Source organism: Argiope bruennichi, chromosome X2 (genome assembly GCF_947563725.1).
Source record: "Argiope bruennichi chromosome X2, qqArgBrue1.1, whole genome shotgun sequence".
NCBI lineage: Eukaryota > Metazoa > Arthropoda > Arachnida > Araneae > Araneidae > Argiope > Argiope bruennichi.
Window position 1 is genome coordinate 6,032,203 of NC_079163.1, and position 26,738 is coordinate 6,058,940.

The following is a 26,738-nucleotide window of genomic DNA, read 5'->3' on the forward strand; positions in this document are numbered from 1 at the left end:
TTTTGTTTCAAGTTTTGAAAATGAACTTCGCATCGTGTATGATTTACAAAAAAATAAATAAATAAAATTAAAATAAAATTAAAATTAAAAAAATCAACTATATTTTAAAAATATTTTTAATCTATTAACTTTTGAATTCATTTTTTAATGTGGTGATTTCATATTTACTAACCAGCTTATAAATTCTCTTAAATGAACTAGTCATGAATGAGAACTATTTCACTTCGTTTTCAAATTTTAGCATCTTTACATTTTTTTTTATCAGCGTAAAATCGACTTCTGCTCTAGAGCTTCTCGTTCATTGACGATTTATTTTCAATCTTGAATGTCTATATTCATTTGAATCCACTCCAAAGGTATGCAAATAGTAACTTCATCTTTTCTCCATCATTCAGGTATTTTCGACGCCATTGTATCGAATTCGCCAAGTATCACATGCTCCATGAAAATAACGGTTTCAGTTCGGTATATTTTTGAAGATTTATATTTCAAGCAGTCTTCTTTCGGAAAAAGAATATATTATTTAATGCTGGAAACATTTTGTTGCTTAACCCGTTAGCTCCTTAAAACTGCTGTGATAATTCAATCCTTCCGCGATAGTATATACAATGTCATTCAGATGTTGAAATTAAAACGAACAGCTTTTGGCGACCGGGTTGTTGACCTAGTTTATCGACTTTTTACCCTGTTAAACTATTAATGTGGAAGGAATTTTTTTTAAATAAACGTCATCTTGTTATTTTGTAAAATGAAAAGCGTGTATTTAATTGAATTTACTTGAAGTTATATAAAAATGGCATATTTAAAAGTGAATATATATAAAAGTGACATAAATAAAATTGAAAATAATAATCCCATTTGCATTGAGTTAATATCCGAAGGAAACAATTCTTTTTATCTTGATACTGGCACAAGCGCACGATTGAATGTTTTGATGAATGAGTTTGAATTGCATCGTAATACTATAAACATTGTTACAGGTTGTGTATCAAATTAAATTAAAAAATTATTAATAACGAAGAAAGAAATTGTACGGAAATTTTAAAAAGTAATCTTTGAAGTTTTACTATAATGCAAAAATCAGTTTGGTGAGATAATAGTTTGATATGAACATCCATTTCCTCAAGGATATTACATTTTGCACATTTTGTGTTTGTGTGAAATTTGTCCCCGTGACTCCCACCGTCTGCATATGAAATTTCGTTTCATTCCATTCATTAGTTTTAGGCGTAGATGCCCCCAGACAAGGGAAGTTATCTTATGGCTTCACGGTATTTTTAATTTTTAACAATCCATGCATTGTAAACAATTTACACATTTTTTCGTTGCCCTGCCTACCTTGCATTCCATTCCCTAATACCTTTTCTAAAAGCAAAATTCATATATTTGCTGAAGTGTGAACCATCAAGACATGCTGTCTGTTATTTAAATGAAAAAGTTGGAAACATCTGGATTTGATGCAGTTTGTGAGATCCAATTTGGATCCTCTCTACTAGACCTTCTCGGTTTTGGAGATAGGCTATGCCTTTGCAAATATTTGTCGGAAAATTTTTCCACCAAACTAGTTTTTCGATTTCATTTTTCTTCCTTTGATGCCAGCCGTCTGTCGCAGCAGAAGTTTTATTTTTTGTGCCGTCTATCCCATTTTTTCGCGGCAATGTTGTTATTCTCTTTCTTCTTTTGAGGCATCGCTTCTTAACATGTTTACTTGCAATACATCTCTTTATGAGAATGCATTTGCTTCTGGTGGAGTGTTTAAGTCTGTGTCATGGGCCGTAATAAGTTTAATATCCTAGCTCTTATAAAATTGTTCTTTCAACCAAAGTGTCAAATAGAATCTTACCATATCGAGAACGAAAAATATAAAATGACTTTTATTCCCTTCAAAAAGTTGAAAGTTTTCCATCGAGCCAATGCATTAAACGCGAAAATGGAGTAAGTGCAGGATTTTTCTTGATATGCTTTCATTCACATATCTTATTTTTGAACATGAAACTATTAATGTAACACCTCAACAAGAAACTATTTTGATTTATTTTTTATATCAGAAGAATAATTCCTTTTCTGCCGAAAACCTATCCATTACACACCCAAATCATTATTCAATGACATAAGAAAAAAACAAATTCAGAAGATTTTTACCTTCGATGGTTTAGAAGGGTAAGGTCCTGGTTATTCAACTTGCTGATTCAAACTGTTAGCTCTGATAATGCCAATGTATCATATTAAATTATGACTCCTTGCAGAATAGCACAATTCTTTCAAATGTAAATAAGATAGAATTTGAATTGCGTTCATTTATATGCTTTTTCGTTCAAGTTTAACTATGAATTTAAAAAATCAGCCCCAGATCTGATTGAGGAATTAATTAAGGATTTGAAATTCAGATCTTTTATAATGTTTTTATTGAAGATGTTTTCCAAGATGAAGATTTCACGAAACAAATTATTTTATTGATTTGATGCTATTTTTTTCCATTTAAAATTGGTATTCTGATGATGATGAGGTATGTGCCAAGAGTGGCGTTACACCTGTAAAATGCTCATAAATAATAAAATTTAAATTGCTATCAAAGGACTAGCTATTCTAAAAAATCTTTCAGATGCATGTGTACGGGATGCAAAAAAAGCTAAAGACAGCTAAAGGAAAGCCGGAACAAAAAATAAAGGAGCAGGCATAAAAAGAAAAAATGAAGGTCTAAATGACTGAAGCAGAAGAACCTACATAATATTCCATAGTAACAGTATCATTGAAATATAATTAGTAAATGATAAAATTGACCAAAATTAGGCAGTTTAAACTTTGAAAACAGAAAAATATAAAGGTTTAAAGCAAAGAGAAAAATATAAATGAATAAATGAAAAAATAAATAAATAAACGGAAAAATAAATATATATATTGGCTCATTCTAAGGTAGAGTCATGATCAGGCTAGATAAAAAGTTCTTTTTGTATTTTTTTTTCCCCTTTATACTCACAAGATACTGTCCACTTTCAACAGTGCTTGAATTTCTCTATGCATATTTTGAAGGTCTCTGGCAATGTTTAAAAAAGTTTGCAATTGTTAAAAAAGCATTTACACTTGGAAGTACTGTGAGGAATGCAAAATGGCTTTACCACAAAGTAAAACTAATAAAAAGTCCTTTATTTTCTTTTTAATAAAATAACAAAAAAATTGGTATAAAATTTATATAATTGTTTAAAATTTGTATAAAAGATATGGAAATTTAATATTGAAACCTGATGTATACTAGTCATCTTGTCACTGAGTTGTATGACTTAAATTATACTTTCGCACTCTGGACCGATCAAAGCAATTTTATGATTGAATTTTTTCATATACATGAGATGAAATGAAAGCCAAATTTTTAAATTGTAGTTTTTTTGTACTTTTCTGAGGACTTGTGTACCGTAATAATTCTAAATAACTGTGTTGTGTGGTGATTTTTAAAAACACTTCAACAATCTGGTGACTCATTCAGTACAAGTATGAATTCAGTCAGTTTCTTCAAATAGTGTAAGAGTGTAAATACTTATCTTTGTTGAATTTTCTTAACTGTGAAGCATTTTGTGTAATATTTGAATTTTGGAAGTTCCTGAATTTTGTCATACACGTATAACTGACATCAATGATGATGTGTTGAATTCTTATTTTCAATATTTGAAAACTGCATTGAAATGAAGGACATATTTTAATATCATTACTAATGTAGTATTCTTAAAGTTTAAAAGTTATCTAGCATAATATATTTGAAACATTTAAAAGTAGTTTAGTTTTGAAAAGTAAATTTTGAACTTTGATTGGACACTACGAATGAAATATATATAAACTGTGTCAAATTCTTTGGAGGTTCTGAATAAATATAATTTATGTTTGTAAAAATTTCAAAAGAAGACTAGCTAGATTTTAATACCCATAGCTATACAAATATTTCTAATCAATAAAATGCGCACAGCTGTTTTATATCTACAGTTCATTCAAATCGGCAGTTGGGAAAAGAATTTCTGCTGATAGTTGCTAATAGTTCAGCTGAGGGTGGTTTAAGGCATTTTTATCTTTTTCAAGAAGGATGCGCCTGTCTATGTGGAGGTTGTTTTTGCATTGCATTTTGGCTTTCAAATAAAAAAGTGTTAAAAGGTGATTCTTTGAAAAAAAAATCTTTTTTTTGTTTGTCTGCTTATAAGAGAAAATTTTTTGAAATTTATGTTCGCCAATAATACTAAATTAGTGTTTAATGATATTACAGATATTATTGTTATTAGTATTTCCAGGAAATACTGAATTTAGAGAAGTTTCTAACTACACTCATGTCCAAAATTAAGGTCACAAACATAAAATATGCGAAAAATGAAAAACTATTCACTGTGTTGCCACGAAATTTGGCAGAGAAGTACACTACAATGGAAGAAAGAACATAGATACATAACAGCGTGGAAAAGATTTTAATTGGCAATTAAGTATCAGGGTATATCAAAAAGTGTCACATTATGAATCAGGGATAAAGGGAGGATAATCCACATTTATCGCACAAAATCCACATTTATCTTGGGAAAAGCCTGTCTAATTTCGAGTGTGACCACCGTGCACTGCTATACAGGCTTCACAACGAGCTTTCATACTGTTTATGAGGGTGCCAATAAATGCGTGGGGCAACAAAGCCCATTCTTCCAAAAGCGCGGCTTTTAACTCTTGGAGGGTATTAGGTGGGGGGCTTACGCTGTGCAATTTCTATTCCGAGACCATCCCAAACATGTTCAATAGGATTGAGATCCGCAGACCTCGAGGGCTAGTCCATACGTCGAATATCTTCTTCCTCAAGAAAATCATCAACGATCTGGGCTCTATGTGGACGCGTGTTATCGTCCATAAACATGAAGTATGGGCCAAAAGCACCCCGAAACAACCTCAGATAGGCTTCAAGGATCTCATCCCTATAGCGATGTGCATTCACAGTACCCGCATCGAAGACGTGCAGTAGTGTACGACTGCCCAACATTATGCCACCCCAGACAAGGATTCCTCTGCCACCAAATCTGTCGATTTCTTTTACGTAGGAGGGATGTAGCGAGCTCCTCGCTCTCTCCAGTTGAAGATTCGACGAGTGTCACTCTGTATGGTAAATCTCGACTCATCACTGAAAAGAACGCGCCCCCATTCTTGCTGTGCTCAAGACTGATGTGTTCGGCACCACAACAACCGGGCTTTTCTGTTGGATGCAGTCAAAGGGACGCACTCAACTGGTCGCTGGGCATAAAGGGCCCTCTCTACAAGACGTCTGTATACTGTTTGTCTGGAAATTCTTATTCCAGACGCAGCAGCAAGATCACGAGCAAGTTGAGGAGCCGTTGTCAGCATATGCCGTCGTGCGCTTAATGCCAAATAGCGATCCTGTGCAGGCGTCGTTGCTCTGTGACGGCCTTGACCGGCCTTCCTGGTTACAGTACCACTTGTTTGGAATTGATTCCACAACCTGGATACCACTTTCGGTGCCACTTGTGACCATCGAGCCACCTCCGCTTGAGACTGCTCAGCTTCAAGCCTGCCAACGGCTCTCCATCTCAAGGAATCGTCTAAACGATTATGAGAACTCATTCTCATCGGAAACAGGTTACATTTTTTGTTTTAATGCAATATTCACAAAATTACAGGCAAAAATCCGAGATGCCTAAATGATCTAATTTCAGTAGTTCCTCAAAAACTAATGCTAAACAACATGTTTTCCCACAACAAAGGTTAATATCGTGTTACCGGTCCTTCACAATATATAAAATATAATTTGTTTAAATTTTACTGGTAGTCATTTAGAATTATTTTGAAAAACCTTTTTGTGACCTTAATTTTGCACATGAGTGTATATGTAACTAATACATTCCACTGAAATTATAATTTCTTGATCAAGCACCTGGAGTGATATTTGCTTATACCAGCTCCTGTTTCTTATATTTGTTGTTGTCTACTGTTATTTCGATACTAATGTGACCTCTTTAAGGTTTTTTTTTAATTTTAAGACTTAAAGTCAAATATATATATATACTTCCTTTATCTATTTCAGAATTTTTTACGCTATTTCCATTATATTTTTTAATTGCTCCTTTTACTCTTGGTTTATTTATAAAAAGTCATGTCTTAAATTTCAGTACTTTCTTACAAATGTCTTTGTTGTGAAAAGGAAATATTTCAGTTCATTAAATCTTACTGAGATTGATAAAAAATACTGAAATTCCAACGCAATAGACTGTTCTGAATTCCAGTAAATTTACTTTATAACATAAAAACAATGCGATGCTGTTTAGTAAAATGCAGGAAATTGTTAAACGAATAACTTAAGCCTTCATGGATTCTCTTATGTTAGAAAAAAGTCACCTGTCTCTTTTTTTTCTTCCGAAGTAACAGCATGAAATGAGTATACAAGAACTCCAAAAAATTGTCGAATAAACATCCTTTTCCAACTTCTTCAAACTTTATACGAAACGGATATTCTTGCGAATTACAATACAAACTAGGGAGACGGATACGTGCGCAAGATAGCAATGTCTCTCCAATTTATTCAAATGTCTTTTGTCCTGAAGTCACGTGCCAGAACAAACAGAAATAGGATACACTGTTGCAGCTTCTTGCTTTGTAGCATAACAAAAGACGTTTTTGCAGTAAATATAGACATGACACAGTAAGAAAGTCTTTGCAAAATTGTTTAAAGATGAGAGGTGAAACAGACGTTCCTTCTGCTTCCATTTTAAAGAAGACTTGTTAAACTTCAAACGATGAATTCATTTTTTATATTCTGATATACCAGTGAGTCTTCTGACCTCCCTTTTTGCAAAAATCGTCTGAAATCAAATTCGCAAGCGATAGAAAATTGAAAAGTGAAAAAAGTGGTGGCATATATATATATTACTGCAGAATTTCTGCAAAAGAATTCTTTTGTCCTCTGAATCGTGGGATCTTTGAAGTCTTCTAAAAGAATTTCGCCTATAGAGAAACTGTTATAGTATTGCAGTATTACTATTCTGTATTATGTAGTTCGAATGTAATTTCAGTTTTTTTTTCCTATAAATAATATAACTATATCCATGATAAACACACACTTGTTGCAGTTTTATTAAAAAACATATATATATCACTCAGTTGAATTGCCATTACTTTTCAAAATCAATCTCATTTTTTCAAACAGTTTGTTAATAGGAATATTTTTATTTTAGCTTTGAATTTGTTTTTTTATTCTGCTTCTACATCTATGAATAAATGATGTGATGATATAATTTTAACCTGTCTAATTATTTTATCTTATTTGTTTATGGATATATCTGTATAAAAAATTGAAAATACTTTTTTTCGAAGAATAAAACTTTAATTTTTGCTTTAAATTATGTAAGAATTATGTTGTATGGATGTGCTCAAAAACATATATATTTATAAATAGTATAATATGTTTCAAGTTATTTTTGATGTACGGTATTTAAATTTCATTCTTAAACGTGAAATAAAAAAAGAAACAAATTAATTCAAGAGAAGTTGGAATTATTCCAAGAATTTGTCACCGAAGAAACTTAATGATTTCTTTGAAAAACTTTATAAGCATATTGAATGCTATAAATTATATTGAATTGCTAGAGTGTAATAATAATAAGGACTACCTAGATATTGCTTCATTTCTTCTGTATAAATTTACTTTTTATTAAGTTTTTTTGAACTATCAAAATATTTAATGAAAATATGGAGTTATTTTGTTTCATATTCGTTTCTTCTTAAATTAATTTATATTCTTTCCTTCCTATACCATTGCGTATGTTAATTTAACGACATAATTTATTTTGTGAGCTCGAAAGAAATTTTCTATGTATATTTCGGCACTTCGTTATTATTTGAAACAAGATGAATCACAATCTTCTATCCACTAAGGATTGGATGTGGGGAATGTGTTTATAATTTTAAAGATAAATCTCCTCTGTACCATTTTGCTCTTGTTCAAGATTTTGTGTTTGAATATATTTTATCTCTAATCATATAGAAGTTGGCTTTCATAATTATAAACTAAATTAAAATGAGAAGTTAACGCTGTAGGACGAAAGTAAGAATTTTTTATTCTTTTTCATATTTTTTTTCTTATTGTTAATATTGCTTAAAATATTTGCAAACGGATTATTTTTCACTAGTATCTGATTATCAGCAACTTCAACACTATATTACTTCCAATTTATAGTTAATTTCAGCAGGTTTCTTTTTAAAAAGTTATATTATTAATATGAATGCATTTAACAGTTTAAATGAAACATTTTATAAAGTTTTCAATGTTAAACTTTTCTGTCCTGTAACCAAAGTTTTCTCAGACCTTCATCGAAAGAAAATCGTTGAAGAAAACAAGCATTCACTTTTTGCACAAAAATCTTATAGAAGACCATTACAAAAGCGTTTTCTATATTTGTTTGAATAAAAATGAATAAAACGGGATTTTTTTCTACAACCATATTTTTATTATATGTTGAAGAAAATTCATCTCCTTCATATCATTCAGTAAATTAATCCACTGAATTAAAAACAAACTTCCTCTCAGTTTTGTTTCCTTTCTAAAATAGAATTGAATTCATGACTAGAGACAGCAAACAGATTTCAATCATTTCGTTAGCGTATTTGTTAAAATTCTCTCCTTGCTCTTAATGTCAGCCATCTTCGACAGAGTTTTTGTAACATTTTATTACTTTTTGTGTGCGCCGGAGGTGAAAATGCTCGCCGAATCATTAGGGCAAACATTTGAAGAAATTTCGTTGAATAAGCTCATGGCGAACAAAATTCAATTACTTTGTGGGGATGTAATTAAGGTTTTTACGCAGAACGAGTTTTCGTCTGTGCACGCAAGTTTGGACATAAACCGGAGTCAGGCTTAGCTAATCTAATGAGACTTTTTCTTCTCTTAAATATTACAAATTTTAGGATGTTTAGAAATGTAGATCTAATCGAAAGTAAGTGACAACGGTTTATTTGATCTTTTCTAAATACAACAGATAATTGGAAGATGTATCTAGTGTAAAATAAAAGTTTTGACGTTAGTTGGTATTTTTTAAAAATTTTATATAAAGATTTGTCAAAACTTTTTTTGGTCGCGTTTGCATTGTAAAAGTAATCATAGACTGAAAAATCCTTTAATGGACTTTATTTTAAAAATTTCTTCATATGCATGATATATTATCCATAACTGCTGATGAATCATTGAGAGTATTTAAGGAATATTTGAATTTTCCCCTTGGTGATGACTAAAACTGAAGAAATGCAAAATCATGAATTCGGGGCTTGATTCAGTCATAGATTGTTTGCGGGTACAGAAATGAATTTAAACTAGCCATTTTTTAGAATGCCATTATTTTTAAGTCTTCCGCAAACTCTGCCCTTCATCTCAATATCCAATAGGCGAAGATATTTGCAGGACCTTTATTTATTAGAAGCTCTGAATCTCTAATACTAGACTGAAATCAATCTTTCAAACACTTTTCATTCCAGATGTGTTTGTTATACGGCCGTGGAATTGAAAGATATGTATATCCTTCAATTCAATAAATATAGAAAATAGATATATTTTCAATATTTAATGTTTGCCTTGTCACATACGTTATTAGTATACGCTGAATCTTCCTCCCAAACACTAGGGCAATTATGTTTGTTAAATTTATCTATTAGGTTGGTGTAAAAGTAACTGCGTTCCTTACAAGCAGTTCAGCTACTTGTTGTAAGTATTTCTGTTAAGACACGCGGTTTATTTTATGTAGTACTGGTTATCCTCAGTTTTAACCAGCTGGCTGTTTACATGATGACTGTTTTAGCATGGAACGAGAAAGATAATTTTAATAGTATTTTACTTTATTTTCCCAAAGGGAAGATGATCACAAAATGATATGTGAAGTTTATAGCGTTGGCGATTAAAATAACTGTCCTGTCAGAAATGCTTTGCTTGATCATGTTTCGACAAAAGGTGAACTAAGATTCGGTCTTCCAATTCAAATGAATGAAAATCAAATGATCCCATAACAAGTTCGCATAAACATATTTCACTACATAAGAAAATCTCTAAATTCATTTTTTAAAATGTCAAGAGGATTTAAAAAGCTGTGTTAAAACACCTCGATATTTGAATTTCACTTAAATTGAAAATATTTCAACGGATACAGCATGTCAAATGCGCAGTTAATGCCCCTACAAGTATTGCAAGCGAACTGTTTTTGAAATAATTAATAAATGCAGATGACAGGCAAAAAAAAAAAGTGAAGAACCAAAGCAAACTAGGTTGAAAGCCGAATTCTTTAGGGAAATATTATGCGATTAATTTGTCAGAATTACAAAGCGTACAAATTAAATAAGTTTATAAAATCGCACTGTATCGTCATTCATTTCGTAGAAAAAAAGCCATAATAATTTTTGCCCAAATGTCTGTCTCTTTCACCCAAATGTCTGAACTTACATTCTAATCTGTTGAACTCTAGTCTGGACTTGCTAACTGATGTAAATCTTATAAATAGTCTAGACACGCCGAAGACAATTTTGTAGATTACTTTTCAGACTTCGGGTTACGAATCCGCCATCTGAATCTAAAATTTTCTTTGAGGCATCGGTATAGTTATTTTTTTTTCTAATCCTTTGTGGATCTAATTCCCATTTAGATTCTCTCATAGCTCTTGATGTATTGTGAGAAAAAAAAAGCCGTTATATTCAAAAGAACGGTTTTCTTTGCATACACAAAAAATAGAAGAAAAATCAAGCTAAAAAATTGACAAAAAAGGTAAATGAAAAAAAAAAAAGAAAAAAAAAAAGAAGAAGAAGAAGAAACGCCTTATGCTTGCAATCAAAGTACAAAGAACTCAAGGGGGAAAAATATAGGTTTGATAAAAAGAGCGAAACCTTTTTTTCAAGTTCCATTCTGAAATTCAGCCGTGAAATCAATTCTCTTTTGAGTCAAGTATCTCAGATATTGCTGGGAAAAAAGGAAACGAAGATAAAGAGAGGAAGAAATAAGGAAATCAAATGTATATATTGAATCAAATTACATAGAATCAAATGAATGTATTCCTTTTAATTTGTGTTTTTCTTTCGAACGCCAGCATCTCTATAGAATGTTATTTGGGATATAGACGGTGTAAAGAAGTTTATAAAAAGGAAAATCTGTTGTTTGGATCACAAAGGATTAATGATGACGTCAGAGGAGTTTATCTACCCTCTTATTCGAATCGATGAAATAGCGTAATCGTCTGAAAATAATTGATTCGGTTTCAATTCTTTTCGAATCACATCTATGTTATTTAATAAAGAAGAATAAAACTAGCTAAATGTTGCTTAAAGTAATTTTCTCCTAGTTGTCCATTCGTTGGGGGTGAAATCTGATTCAGATAAAAACTTTCGAAGAAATAAATGATGTCCTAATAGAATGGTCGTTTTATTATTTAATGTTTCACAATTGTGTGAAATTGTCAATTCACAATGGATATATAATTAGGCACTAGTCTGTTCGATTGTATTGTTTAGTATTTTCCATGTAAATAATATATTTTTTGTACTAATTTTCCGTCATTTCTTCATTTTTTTAAGAAATTATTTAGTTTGCGCAAATATTTATTTTTGCAAAAGAAATGACAGATAAAAGAAATGAAGGTTTCCGCAACAAATGGTAGAGTTATTTTTTTGTTTTAGTTTTTGAATAATTTCTATCACTCATACTACTTGATGTTTATGATCCGAGATTTTAACCTTTTTTTCGTGCAAATTTAATATACATTAGACTCCCGATTATCCACGGGCGGGTTATCCGCGCCTGCCGCACAAAGTTTTTTTTTTTTTTTTTTGACTGATTTTTTCAAAAAGGTGCAGTTTTACAGTTATGCTTTTGTAATTATATAATACATTACAGTATTAAAACAGTACATATGTATTAATTTTTCTGTGTATCCTTGACGTCTCTCGTAAATACAAAGCACTTTTCTGTTTTCATTAACAAAATGCATTTTAGGTTAGTTTTGAGTGATATACTAAAATATTAAGCGTTAGTTAAACATTTCCTGCTGTTTATTTTACGTTTTATTGTACATAAAACGATTTTTCAAAGTTGGAATGACTGTTTTCTTTTTTGCTATACCCGTTTTTAGCTTTTTTCGGATTATCCGCGATTTTTGTTATCCGCGGCGGCCGCGCCACCCAATTCCGCGGATAATCGGGAGTGTACTGTACTTCCATCTAAAGCTTCATGTATGATATTGATTTTAGCATGGAATAGGAAGAAGAGAATTTTTACTTTAATTTTGTTTAAAGAATTTTATTTGTTTTCAGATTTTTTTTTTTTTTTTTTTAATTTTCACTAAAGGAAGAACGCTTTTCTGATCACATAGAAATATGTAGAGCTTATGTATTCCTAATGAATGTAAATAGCTTGCCAGAACTACTAAATTTTTTGGTTGATTTACTCATTGTTTAATTTTTTTTCTGGTGATAAAAAAGTGATAAATTCTTTGTCGACAAGTTCAGGTTTTTGGTGATCGAATGCCGCTTCGGATCCCAAAATTATCGAGTGCAAGGGTCATTTTTCAACTACTGTTCGTCAGCGGATTCTGAGGCGACCACATTTCGACGACTCCATCTCATTAAGGGGTGAGACGCGGAACGATGAGTGCATTTCCGGTATTCCCTTTGACCTTGGATTAGATACTAATAAATGTAAACATCTCCTCCTTTCACCCCTATTTTGACGGATTAAACCTACGTTAACGCATGCGCAAAAGCGCGGAGGGTTTTAAAATCCGTCGCTGATCAGTATCAATAGGTATTTGTAAAAGCTGGGCATTTTAAATATGTGGAGATTGAAATTTCCATTGCTGAACGAAGTTCATTGAACATAGTGTATCAGATATACTCAAACGTATTGAAAACTAATCATTTTTAAAATGAAGGGTAAATAGTGACAATAGTTTGTCATAAAATCAAGTGAAAAGATCTTATAGAGTTATGATAAGGCAGCATAAACCGAAATGGAAATCTAAAACTCTTCAGAGGAAGATTGTACATTTGATGGAATTCCAAATTTTTATTTTAACTATTGTATATTTTTAATTGCTTTCATGTGTACTGTTAAAAGCTAGTGAGATTAAATAATGTCATCAAATAAAAATGTCTTAAACTGGCCAATAATGTTCGTCCATGATAACAGAATTGGAACGTACATCTTTAGTGACTCGTAAAAATTATTTGAGAAGTGATAATGCATCCATCATGAAACTCGGATTTTTCAGCATTCACTTATTCTTTATGAATGTTTCCAAGCATCTCTGTGGATGTTCAAAATGATAATGATGTATTGAGATAACAAGTGTTTCTTTTATTGTTGTTTTCGTTTATAAAGACTAGAAATGCGGGATGGTGAATTTTCAAATTGATATTGAACAAAATGAATAATTTAACTAATAAATAACCTAATACTTGCATTAAATTCACAGATGTTTTTTTACACCTACACCGATGTGCTTAGTTGGCGATTGTTTAAGATCAGAGGAGTTATTGATGTTATTTATTTCATTTCAGATATAATTTTTAGCAAATTTGAATTGACGAATGAGATATTTTTATATAATACCATGGAAGACCGAAATTTGGCAACTGTTGACATTACCCGTTGGATATCGACATTTGCATAGTACATAGTGAAATGTCGACATTCTCTAATTTCATTCTTCCACGTTAACATACATATATACTGCGAAATCCCTCTATTACAATGAATCGACCTTTTCTACTTAGCAATCACTTTCAGAAACTTTAAAGCGTGATTAAAAATTTAGTGTTTATTAAAATATAAACAATACCGTTTTTCAATTTTATTTGTTAATTATAATTCTTTGAAATTTTTGAAACGAAAGTATCCAATCGTATTCATTTGGAGTCAATAACATCATTGTAACCATGAGATGTTATTAAAATCACAGACATTCAATTGATTCAGTGCTTATAAATTTCAATAATTCCTATTTTGATATAGTTTGGCCTTTCTGGATCATGTGGCTCAGTTTGGTTATGCATGACTATTTTAATGAAAACTGTTTAATCATTGTTTGATTTTTATACGAAATATGGTATGAAATAGCCGAAATTGGCAACCTTTATTTTGAAATAATGCAATTCCTTTTACTCAGTATTTTTTGTAGTACTTTTACTCAGTACTCAGTTAAAAGTACCCAGTACTTTTTTTGAGAACTAATTCTGCAAATGCTACTTTTCTGCTGGCAAACTGTTTGTTCATCTATCAGTGAATAAAGCTAAATAATTAATGCGAATAATTCTAGACCTTAGTTAGAATAGAATTTTTTGAAATTGTTTATGAAGCAGCTTTAAATTTCACCAATTCAATTATTTTTAGATGCATCATAATCAAATAACTTGAGGAAATGATTAACTGAAACCCTTTGTAGTCCTGTTGAGTTGTACTTTGCTGTGACGTATTTTTTCCATATTAGTTTTGTGGGTTCAAATTGGCTATTCAAAACAAACTCTTAAGTATGTTACTATATAAAGGGGTGAAAGCTAAAAACGCAGATCTTACGCATTTAAATAAAGATATTTTAATCAGAGAGAGAAGGTTTTAAAAATTATAGGTATTAAAAAGGCACATAAAATAAACTGTAAAACGTTACAATGCTTAATTAGATCAAAAGTAATTTTTTTAAAATGCAAATTTGGAAAAAAAATTCTTTTAAAAATTTGAATGAAATTTTTGGAATTTTACTTAAGTACTTCGTGTTATGTAGAAGATAACTGTTAAATTTTTTAGACCGGTATATCTTTTTGTATATTTTATATACAAGCGTATGAACAGCTTTCTTCAACCGTAAATTCAAAAGCAAAGTTTTATTGCTATAAGCATGTCTATAAATAATTATTATTAAACTTATACTTTTATTCTTTGTTATTGAAATTTCTTCGCTAGACATCCTTTTGTCATTTTAGTTTTTGGATTGAAACTTTTTATCTGAAGCTAAGTCACCTTTTTGTTTGTTTGTTTCTTTTGTTTACATTAGACCAGGTGAACTGAAATAAATTTGAATAGGCCTGTATGAAATCAGTAGCAAAGTGATGGATTGCAGGGGCATTATAGTTGCTGCAATCGCTAATCTTGGGACACAAATAAGAACATATTTTTTTTCTTTTTAAAGTTATTTAAATTTACCTATTTTTTAAAGAGGATTTCAATTGAAAAAAGACGTTAAGAAGACGAAAAAGCAATAAATACGAATCATCTGTCATCATTTATCCCCCCCCCCTCTGCTACTGTTTATGAAGCAGAATTCTCTGATGGAATTATTTCTGTGTTGTCTGCTACACAAAAATTCTTTCAATCCATATTCCTCTTAAGCAACTAATTTAGTTATTTTAATGTAAAGAATATTAATCATTAAGCTTTATTATCGGAAATACTTGTTAAATGGACTGAAGATGCAATATCATGTTGATTGTGCTTAGGCTGTTTCCAGTTTCTGTGCATCCGACGGGACGAAACAAAATCATGGTTAAAGAATTCTCTGATGGAATTATTTCTGTGTTGTCTGCTACACAAAAATTCTTTCAATCCATATTCCTCTTAAGCAACTAATTTAGTTATTTTAATGTAAAGAATATTAATCATTAAGCTTTATTATCGGAAATACTTGTTAAATGGACTGAAGATGCAATATCATGTTGATTGTGCTTAGGCTGTTTCCAGTTTCTGTGCATCCGACGGGACGAAACAAAATCATGGTTAAAGAACAGAAGCTATCTCTTCTTAATATATTTCATTATTTAATACTGCTGTAATTACTGTTATTCTTTTTCGGCTGTGTCACTTTACACAGCCATAAAAGAAACCAAAGGGAAACAATGGATGCATCAGAAGTGACCGGAGAAAGTCAACAGAAAAGCAAAGACATCAAGAAAAAGCTTTTGCGTTTGGATAAGCATTAAGAAATGCAACAAGGTCAGATGAATAATCGAAGACAAATATTCAATAATCGGAACAGAAAAAGTCGTGCCAACAAAATTGTTATTCCTCCATTAGCTGGATGGATTTGTCATTTCGATTGCTCCTGATTTAAAAGGTATCAAGATTTTTATTGTTAATAGAAGTTAGGTTAGAAATTGGGATTTATTGATTCAAAAATGGCATTAAATGCTACACTTAAACACTTTGTCAATTCAAGAGTACACAAGTTCAATTGTAATTGTCACCAAGTTTAGAGTTTCCAGTGCAGTGCCAATATTCAGAATCGATTTCCTGGGAAATTGCACATAAGTACTGGGTCAAAATATATTTGATTGACGGCTATTTCCTTCATTTAAAATTCAGTACTTTAGGTACATTTTATGGGCACTTGCAGGTGTAATGGTTTTTTCTAACAAAAGAGTTATCTCCAGTTGTATTGATAGATTTTAAGTTTATTGGGAAATTCAAGTTTTTCTAAGGGATACGAAAAGTCTGAAAAATTGATTATTTGTATTTGATCAGCCATCTAGTATTCGTTAATTTCATTTTCCGGCTTGTTACTTCTAATACTTGTAGAAAAGAATATTTATATCTCCCTTAGTTTATTTGAATATAAAGTACTTTCTTAGCAATAGGAATAATAAATTTTGAAATCTCTAAAAAATATCTAAAAGATTTAAGAACATTATTTTTTTGTTGTAGTTATAGTTGTTAAACAAATTTCTTACCATAAGCATCGGTAAGCACTCTACTTTACTTTAGAAATAAGAATGTTTCCAGGGAAAGTAAATTAATAAAAGAAAAAAAAGTCCTCTTCGTGGAACGTGATACTATGCATTCTCACCAATTCTGATGCAGACTGCCTTTTATGTAGATTAAGTATAAAATTATTTACCCCTTTAATTATAAACTACTTGATATAATTTATTATCACTATGCCAAGTAATAATAATTTCTAAATGTCCTTTGCTCTTTAACTAACAAAGAAATTCTAATGATAAAATAATTTTTAAATATTGTTAAATATGCCTCTTCTTCGAGGTGAATTGACGTGACAAATGTTTAAACAATATTTCTGGCGCTAAAATCAACAAAATTGTTGAATATGTTTATGCATATTATATTATGAATAAAAAAATTAATCTATAAAAAAGTTTGTTTAATCAAAGAATAGCAAATACCTTTTAGGAATGTAACAATTTTTGGAAAAATGTTTGTAATTTACCCCTCCTCCCCAACGTAGTAGGTTTACTTTTAAAATGTTGAAAGGTATGAGCAATAAATTAATTTTACTGAAACTTATTGGTTAAATTTGTTCTGCTGCTGTATATTGAATAAATTTTTGCTGTGAAATAATATTAGAATGTATGGCATGATCAGTGCTACTGTTTAATCAGTAAACCAAATTTTTTGCGAGTGAAATACCATTCTTTTACAAAGGATTTGAAACGCCATTGGAGGAACAGCGACAAATTCTTTTCACTTCCTCCCCCCTTCATTCCAAGCTGCTTGCGGGAGAATCTCCCCCATCGTTTGAAACAGCAGGAATGGCAGAGCATGCAGTAAGATAAGGTTGTTCATATCTTGGAAGGAGGAGGGAATTCAAACGAACCTTTGTTCCGAAATCTTTCTCTGTCTCCCCCCCCCCCCTCATCCAACTCTCCCGACAAACATTCAAAACAACACTTATCTCTATCTTGTTGAAATTCAAAGGACTGAAGGCAGTCGTCTTTTTCTCTTCTTCATTCTTTACTTGCTCTCTAGTTCAGTTTATTTTCCTCTTTCCACCCTGCGTGAGTCGATTTGATGCAAGAATCGATGTTATTCGAAAGTTCTGTTCTCGAGTCGACTTAAGAAATAGCTGAAACTACAACCGGATAAAAATTTAGATTTTTTTTGTGCTTGTTTTTTACTTTTTAAGTAAATCTCCAATATCATATCATATGGAACTCTCATATTGATTGGGATAAGAAAGGAAAAAGTAAATAAATAAAAAAAAATCTTTCTGAATTTTCTCCCTTTTTGCGTCCTGAGACATTCAGAAATTTCCTGTCTTCTGTGTTATTTTCTGACATGTTAAGTTGCAATCCTTTTGAAAAAGACGTGGGAATTGTGTTACTCCAAAGGAATAGGAAGAAAAGGCAAATAAAGAATGAGAGTACAGTTTCTGGAGTTTCTTCACATAAATTGGGAATTTAGCTGTAAATTTTATTTATTTTAAAAATATTTCTTTGGCACTTCCGGATTTTCAGTTGAAATAGTTTTAGAAATCTTTCTTTAAAAAACCAACGCTAGAAAAAATTCTGTAACGCATACTTCATTTAACAGTCTTATTATTGTTTATTTATTTTGATTTAAGTATTATATTTTTTGTTTCATATAAAACAAAACTCTGTAATAGATTCTTATAAGTGCAATCTTTCATAAGTGCGACAATTTTTATACGCATCTAAGCGTCAAAAAAGCAGAAATTAAGCATGTAAATGAGGGACAGATATATTGTGTCGTTAAAAACAGGCGCAAGAGATTATATTAAGATGCAAAATTTCTTGTTTTTAAGCAAAATAGCTACGTCTTACAAATGTGAAAGATATACTAAAAAATTCAGTCTGTGATAAATTCTTAATCAATCAATTTATCAAAATTTGCTTTTTAGTGTTAAGAAATTGGTATAAAAACAATCAACGTCAATGAAAACCAAGTTGTCAAATTTTTATCATTATTTTTTCCTTCGTCAGAGTGCTGCATTATGAATTATATTTATCATTGCAAAGCAAATAATTTATAAAAATTAAAATGAACTGATTTGAAAAAAAAAATATCTTTGCTTTATATTATTGTGATTAACTAACCGAAATAACTTTTAGACACTTTATTTTGATTCCATCTCACTGTCCGCCATCAATCATCTCAAAAGTGCCTTTTAAATGATGAAACTAGACCAAAATTTATAATCACCCAACCATTGATCAGACATTATCATAAACAGCATTTGCTCCTAAAATCTAAGAGCCTCTTTACTGAAAAGCAGTAATTGCATTCCTAAACATCTAATTGATGTCTGGAAACGTCTTTTTTGAAAAGCACTTAGCTCAATAACAATGCATTTTCTTTCAAATGAGAACAAAATCCGCACTTCTTTGACTTCCTTTCGTTGAAAAGGCACAAGACTGTTTCATCTCATGACAAATATGGCGAGCTACAAGAGCTTCACATTTTGTAATAATGTATTCATGACACTCCTGGAGAGTATCTGAAAAGGATGCAAATGTGATGCGCACTATCGATTGGATAAATCGAAAATGGGAAGGTGGCAATTTGCATTCAAAAATGAATCATCTTCCCTTATTGAGTTGACTTGTTGCAGAAATGGAAACAGACGTTACTTGGGCGCCATAGGTTGCAACGAATCGGTTATTAGAAAGGGTGAACGAGAATTTCGATTGTAATAATACGTAATTCTCATTACTGACTTCAGTCTTGGGATTCGAAATCGTAAAACAATAATTCATTGGATAAAAATTCGTATTTTTCTTGTTTATCCTCTTTATAATTAATTCTTGAGGATTTCGATTCGCTTGACATTTGAAAAAATGATGTAGAATATTTTAACTCTGCCGTGCATTTGTAAACCAAGATTATGTATTCATCAATTGATAAAAGTATATTTTATTCTAATATTTGGCATTAAATCGTAAAAATTTGTTTATTAACACTTTGTTGACCGGTGATGAGATAACTCGTCTTTTCATGCCCGAACGTTGTTGACCGGTGACGAGATAACTCGTCTTTTCATGCCCAAACGTTGTTGACCGGTGACGAGATAACTCGTCTTTTCATGCCCAGACGTTGTTGACCGGTGACGAGATAACTCGTCTTTGCACTTTGATATTTTTTTCTAAGTTCATGAAATGCAAATATTTTTTCAAAAACTTGCAATGCAAAATTTTGTCATGTTGGCTTTTCAAAATCAAAATTACTTTTCTGATTTCTGTTTCCATTGCATTGTAAAAATTTAAAAAATTTGAACCATGTCGGAAGAACTTTTTAGCGAGTTATATGCGGATGTTTTGTCGGATTGTCCGAGTGATTTCGAGTTCAGTGATTCTGATAGTGATGATTCAGACATTAGACCATCAAAACGACAAAGAAGAATTCTTTCCGATAGTGAAGCAGATAGTGATGAAGAGTGGAATGATATTGATATTGTTCCTTCTTTGGAAGATTATTCGAGAAATTCGAGAGTACCGAACTTCGAATGTGATCCACCAAGCATCGTTGATGTAATCGATTCGTTTTTTGATGAAGAATTTTTTAATTTAGTTGTTTCTCAAACAAATCTATATCACACCCAAATGAAAGATTTGCATAAAAATTCAGCCAAAACTTTACAGTGGAAGGAAGTAACAACGAACGATATGAAAAAGTTTCTTGGATTATTGGTATTGATGGGACAAACGAAAAAAACTTGCTGGAGAGATTATTGGTCAACTGACCCTTTGGTGGAAATACCAATATTCCCTAAAACAATGAGCAGGATGAGGTTGAACAGATCTTCACATTTTTTCACCTCAGTGATAACGTTGAAAATGTATTTAGTACAGATAGGCTTTATAAAATTAGACCTCTCTTAGACTACGTTATTTCCAAAAGTCAATCGATGTATGTACCGAAGCAGCAATTATCATTAGACGAAGCAATGATACCATGGAGAGGACGTCTAAAATTCAAAACATATAATCCTGCAAAAATTACAAAATACGGAATTTTAGTGAGAATGGTTTGTGAAAGTGAGTCAGGGTACATTTGCAACCTTGAAGTTTATTCTGGTGTTGGGAAAAAACTTGAAGAAACAATATTGTCCATTTTGCAACCGTATTTTGGATTTAATCATCACGTGTATCAAGATAATTATTACAACAACGTTTCAACAGCTAGTATTTTACTTGAAAATAAAATACGTGTATGTGGTACCATTCGCGAAAACCGTGGCTTGCCAAAATTACTTATAGAAAAATCCAAAAATCTTCAGAGAAGGCAAATGACATTTTTACGAAAAGGACCGATTCTGCTCCTCACATGGAAGGATAAAAGGTTAGTGCGAATGATTTCAACAATTCATGATGCGTCTATGATAACTGGAAATCGAAATAAAAATTATATAAACGATAAAATAAAACCTTCATGTATAATTGAATACAATAAATATATGAAAGGAGTCGATCGTGCAGATCAATATTTGGCAAACAGCAGCATACTGCGAAAAAGCATCAAATGGTCCAAAAAAACAGCATTTTTTTTTATCAATTGCCTTCTATTTAATGCTTTCGTGATTTATTCGAAGAAGTGCCAAAATAAAATAAGATACAAAAAATTTCTCTTAGAAGTAGCTAGGATATGGCTATCTTCGGAATCAATTGAAAGCAACACACAACCAGCAAATACTTCTCATGCATCTAAAAGAGCTCCACACAAAGATCCTGTATCTAGGCTTTCAGGAAAACTTCTGGACCACGTTTTAGAACCAATAATTACTGCATCTAAAACAAATCCAACAAGAAAGTGTCGAGTATGCTCTTCAAAAGGAAAGCGCAGCGAAACGAGATATATTTGTAAGACATGTTGTGTACCTTTACACGTCGGTGAATGCTTTAATTTTTACCATACAAAAAAAAATTATTAGTTATTATTATTATTATTAGTTTTACTATTGTTTTGTGCAAATAAAATGTTTTGAAAATCACTTCGAATTTTATTCAATTACATTTTTTGCCCCGGTGACATGAGATATTTTCTATATCAAATAGCGGGTGCCATGCATACATTTTTGTGCGAAATGGCCGGTCAACAAAATAAATTTTTGTATGAAATTGCCGGTCAACAAAGTGTTAAATAGTTGCTGTATATAAAATAGGTAATATACGGGAAGAAAAACTATGTTTTTCATGGCATTAAATTTTTAAAATGGGATACACTGTTTTCAAAAGTTTAAAGAATATTTTATAATTTATAAACTATGTGTGAGCTTTGTTACTTTTAACATCAATTTGTAAATGCCAGATCTATTTTAAGATATGTTTAAATTTGTCCTGTTTCTCACGCTTGTTTTACCTATCATAGTTTTGTTTGCAAATTCCCATTTTACTTAAATTTTGTTTAAATTCAGGTACAAACTGCTGCATTTTAAAATTCAGAATCGTATTTCTATTCGCATTGCTGGCTAAATGTCAAATCTGTCGACTAAACAAAGCATTCAATAGTTAGCAATTATCTTTGTTTGGATTATGAATTTCATTTATTCATTTTAAAACCTACATTTGTGGCGTTCACTGTCCGTTTTCTGTTAAATAAGCATGAATATATATATATATATATAGTAAATTTATTAAAAATGACGGACTCTTCTCTTCAGGGCTGATATTTTAATTCTTTTGTATTATTAAGAAAATAAATTACTTTCATCATAGATTTCTTTTGAAGTTGTTACAACGAATCGATAAAATCAGACATTTCCTTTAATTTGCAATCAAACATGAACTGATGAGTTTCGATTGCGAAGTTTTTCTTTGCTTTCCAGATCTTAAAGAAGAGAAAGGGCCGCGATGGCCTGGTCGTAAGGTCTCGGCTTCGGAACTGGAGGATTTCAGGTTCTCGAGACCCGATTACACCGAAGAGCCGTCGTGTAAGCGGATCTGTTGCAAGTTAAATCTGTCCAGGTCAAACCTCCTCCTACTGTGGTGTGGAAGTTTAGAGAGGGAGTGCTTGTCCTGGCACTGTCCTCGTCATCTGACCGTGGTTCAAAATGACGAGGTCCGTCCCAAAATAGCCCTAGTGTTGCATTAAAACTGGACTTTAATATAACTAAACTAAACTTAAAGACGGGGAAATGTTCTCAGTGTCTGATAGCCACTATTTGAAATAAAGAGAAAATTTTGCAAACCAAATGATTCGCCACATGGACACTTCTGAGACAATTTTATCTCACAAAACAGTTTCACTTCAGAAAGAAACTAGAATCCTTCTCACATAGTACGTTAAAAGTTACTGCCATTAACAAAATTCCATACCTTCTTGAGATCTGAAATTTGTTCCATCTCGTTTTCCAAAACACCTCACAGCATTTCTATTCTCGGAAAAATTAATATTTTTTCTGAATTTTTTAATTATAAAAATTAACCTCTAATAGACGATATTAATTGACTGAAATATTTACAAAGCACCCAAATTTTGTAATTGAATTTCTGTGATCATGGAACACTTTTCCGATTGATTTATTTTCTAAATTTATAGTCGCATATTTTATTTTACATTAAATATTATTATACCAATATTTTTGAACAGTGTTGTATAAGTACTTGAGGAGATTTGAAACACAAAATGTATCGCTCCTCTGTAAGACAATTTCTGAAGTGAGTATCAAAAAGATCAAATTCTCGGCAAAGTTTACTGCAGCTTTCTACCTATATCTTCTTGCTAATACTGTCACTTAGTCGGTTTCTACTTCAGTCATAAACAAATATAATTAGGTTCATTTAGATTTCCTTGTTTGGAATAGGAAAAGAATTCTCGGCACCGAACTTCATATAGGAAATGGAATCCAAACTTCTACAAGCACTTCGAGTACGTAGATGAAAAGTTTCCGAATAAGTTCTCGCTTTCCTGGGGGATGTAGAAATGGTGTGGTATCAAATTCCCTCTACTTCGATTACGGAACATCCCTCTTACGAGAGATATTGGACCGTGGTCTATTAGAATTTCACCCTCAGTTTAGGCAAGGTGGGGCTAATCCATTGATAGCTATTCAAACATGAATTGAAATGTATATAATTTCAAGTAAATACACGTAATGAATATATTCTTGTATAATAATGATTCTCAGTAGGTAATAGACTTCCGACGAACATTCTGAATTGTTGATATGAAAGCAATACAGAATTCTTTTCCATTCTAAGATACCCTTACAACAGTGCATTCATATTGTATCTGTCCGTTTAATTTACCTCTTATTCTTCGAGCGAATAGGATCATTCACTGCGCGTCAAGTGTCTAATGAAATGTGTCACTGTTTGGTTCCTGTCATTTCTGCAACATCATTGCTGTTTTGAAGGACAGTTGATTCCTTCTATTATGCGACTTCAATATTAATCAGATACTGCAGAAACAAAATAAAGCTGGTAACCAGAATGATTCTAATAAAAAAACATTCCCACAAAATAACAGTAACCGATGGTGTATGCTATAGTCAAGAATAACAAATATAGTTTTTCGATTCAGAGCTTTTATCAACATCTCACTTCAGTCCCAGCTCTTACTGGCTGACTTCTGATTATCTTGTTCCAGAGGCGACCCTAAAGGTTGTTTTCTCCTCATCTAGGGCAGGGGACAGAGAACTCTGGAATATTTCGATATATCGGAAAATGCTTCTAGATAGAGAGCATTCGTCTTCTTGTGGGGATTTTTTTCCTATACTAGAATTCCATATTTGCCTTATATACCCGCCTACACATGTACTCATTTTCCTATTTTTTAGTGTTATTTGTCCATACCGAAGAACATGTTTGTAGATCATGAGGTCTGACTATTATTTAGTTAGAAATGATGCTATTTGCTGCTCGTTTTATTTCTTGGAATACTTTAGAAAATTGTGCCTTCAAATTATCCAACGCTATGTACATGAGAGTTTAAAACGACACCAATTGCTCCAGATTGTTGATTATAGTTTTTGTCATTGCTATTTATATTGAGATATGTTGTAGGAATGATAATCAATAAATTCGTTTGTTAGTAGTAATGAGTTTTATTATAGGCTGTAAAGAATGTTATTAGTTGAATCTTATCAATTTAATACTGATTTTTCTGTGTATTCAATAGATTTTATCGGATAGGGTGGAAAAGATAGCAAATTCAGAATTCTAAACTTTAGTGTTTCTCTTACTGAACTAAGATAAGTAAAACTATTGTCACGAATAGAAGTAAATGCTCTCAGACAATATGTACTTAGAAAAGGCAACTGTATAGTGTACTTACAATTAAAAACAATGTACTTAAATATTTTTTAAACGAATGGATGTAACTTTCACTTTCTTAATAAAGATGTTGAAACCGAATTTATTATTCATTTCGTGTAATAATTATTGTATATTTTGCATTTTACTATTAGCTCATAAAATATCAGCAAAGTGATTAGAAATATAATTATGTTAAAATAAAATTGTATAATTCGTCTGCATGTAATATTTGTTTAACAAAATTAAAAATTGTGGGTTATTATCGACGCTCTATATTCAGTAATTCAAAAATCATACCAAAATGTTGCAATAAATTTACCTCATATTCTATATTTATCCTGTGTTGAATTCTAATAATTCTAATTGCGTGCTACACTTTATGATTTTATTTGGTTTCAGTACTGCAACGACATTTAAAATGGCATATTTTGTCTTTTTCACAGGCTCTAATGCAGAGGTGACTGATCGCCTATCTCATAAATGGGGTTGCTCCGGCGTGGCCCATTTGGAAGAGCCTCCTCATTCACCCTTCCCCATGTCTGCTCTGTGCTTCTAGTATCAGTTCTGCTTGTCGAACTGGAAGTTGTATTTGGTGAACTCACTTTGGATTTCACGAGATCGGAGTATAATGCAACAGTACCAGAAAATTCTGTTGGTAAAACGTATGTTACTCCTACGGAAAAGATGGGAATATTCATATCCGATCCATCCCTGCTGGTCCGATATAAAATCGTCTCTGGAGATCCAGGGAAGATGTTCAAAGCAGAATCCCGGACTGTTGGAGATTTTTGCTTCTTATTCTTAAGAACCAGAACCGAAGAACAGGCTGTACTGAACAGGGAGTACCAAGACTATTATGCGATTGGTATAAAGGCTATGGTGACATCCTTGTATAGAAGATCTGTTAAATTGAAAGCTCATACCATAGTCCATGTTAGAATTCTGGATACAAATGATCTCAATCCTTTCTTTGACAAATTCGATTACAGCATCACCGTCCCTGAAGATTTTCCTCTACATAAAAATGTATTGAGAGTCACAGCTACTGATCCTGATGTTGGTGTGAATGGTGACATTTATTATAGTCTCCCAGAACCATCGTTGCAGTTTGCCATCCATCCAACAAGAGGTTTTATTACACTCACCCGACCACTTGATTATCAAAAGGAATCTTTGCATAAGTTTACGGTGGTTGCAGAAGATCGTGGTCCAAAGTTTAGAGTAGCTGGAAGTATGGCATTTCGTAGTACAGCAAATGTGCAAATTAAGGTGACGCCTGTAAATCTTCATGCTCCTGAAATTCAAGTTCGACAACTGCCATCTATTTTAGAACACAGCGATCCCGACATTTACGCCATTGTCAGAGTTACTGACGCTGACAAAGGTGTTCATGGAGAAATAGATGGATTAGGAATTGTCAAAGGTGATGCGGAAGGATATTTTAAAGTCTCACCTGGTAAAAAGACAAATGAATTTGAAATTGGAGTTGCAGATTCTTCTCGAGATTTAGCTGCTGGCAGTTATGCTTTAGTGTTGCAAGCAACAGATAGAGGAACTCCCCCTAAGACTACATCCAAAACGGTATGCATATTTTATGTTTACTCTCTATTTCTTTCATTTAAAAAAATAGGCACTGTTGCAAATTGTTTCTTACGTTAGGATATTTTTTTTACGAAATTTTCGTCAATTATTCTCACACTTAGATCACAGATTTTCCTTAGAAGGTACTTTCCATATTCAACATATATAGA

At 31.7% G+C, this 26,738-nt stretch overlaps 2 protein-coding genes across 4 annotated transcripts in view; both read left to right on the top strand.

The window, feature by feature from the left end:
- LOC129960261 (fat-like cadherin-related tumor suppressor homolog) overlaps positions 1-26,738 on the top strand; it is a 595,142-nt gene that overhangs the window by 200,262 nt on the left and 368,142 nt on the right. For all 3 annotated transcript variants that reach the window (XM_056073541.1, XM_056073540.1, XM_056073542.1), the window contains one exon: positions 25,431-26,568. In XM_056073541.1, the coding sequence (XP_055929516.1) occupies positions 25,468-26,568 (1,101 nt within the window). In that variant the 5' untranslated portion in view covers positions 25,431-25,467. The remainder of the gene's footprint in view (positions 1-25,430; positions 26,569-26,738) is intronic.
- On the top strand, positions 20,011-20,613 carry LOC129960371 (piggyBac transposable element-derived protein 1-like). The gene has a single exon (XM_056073780.1). The coding sequence runs from the start codon at positions 20,011-20,013 to the stop codon at positions 20,611-20,613; it is 603 nt and encodes a 200-aa protein (XP_055929755.1).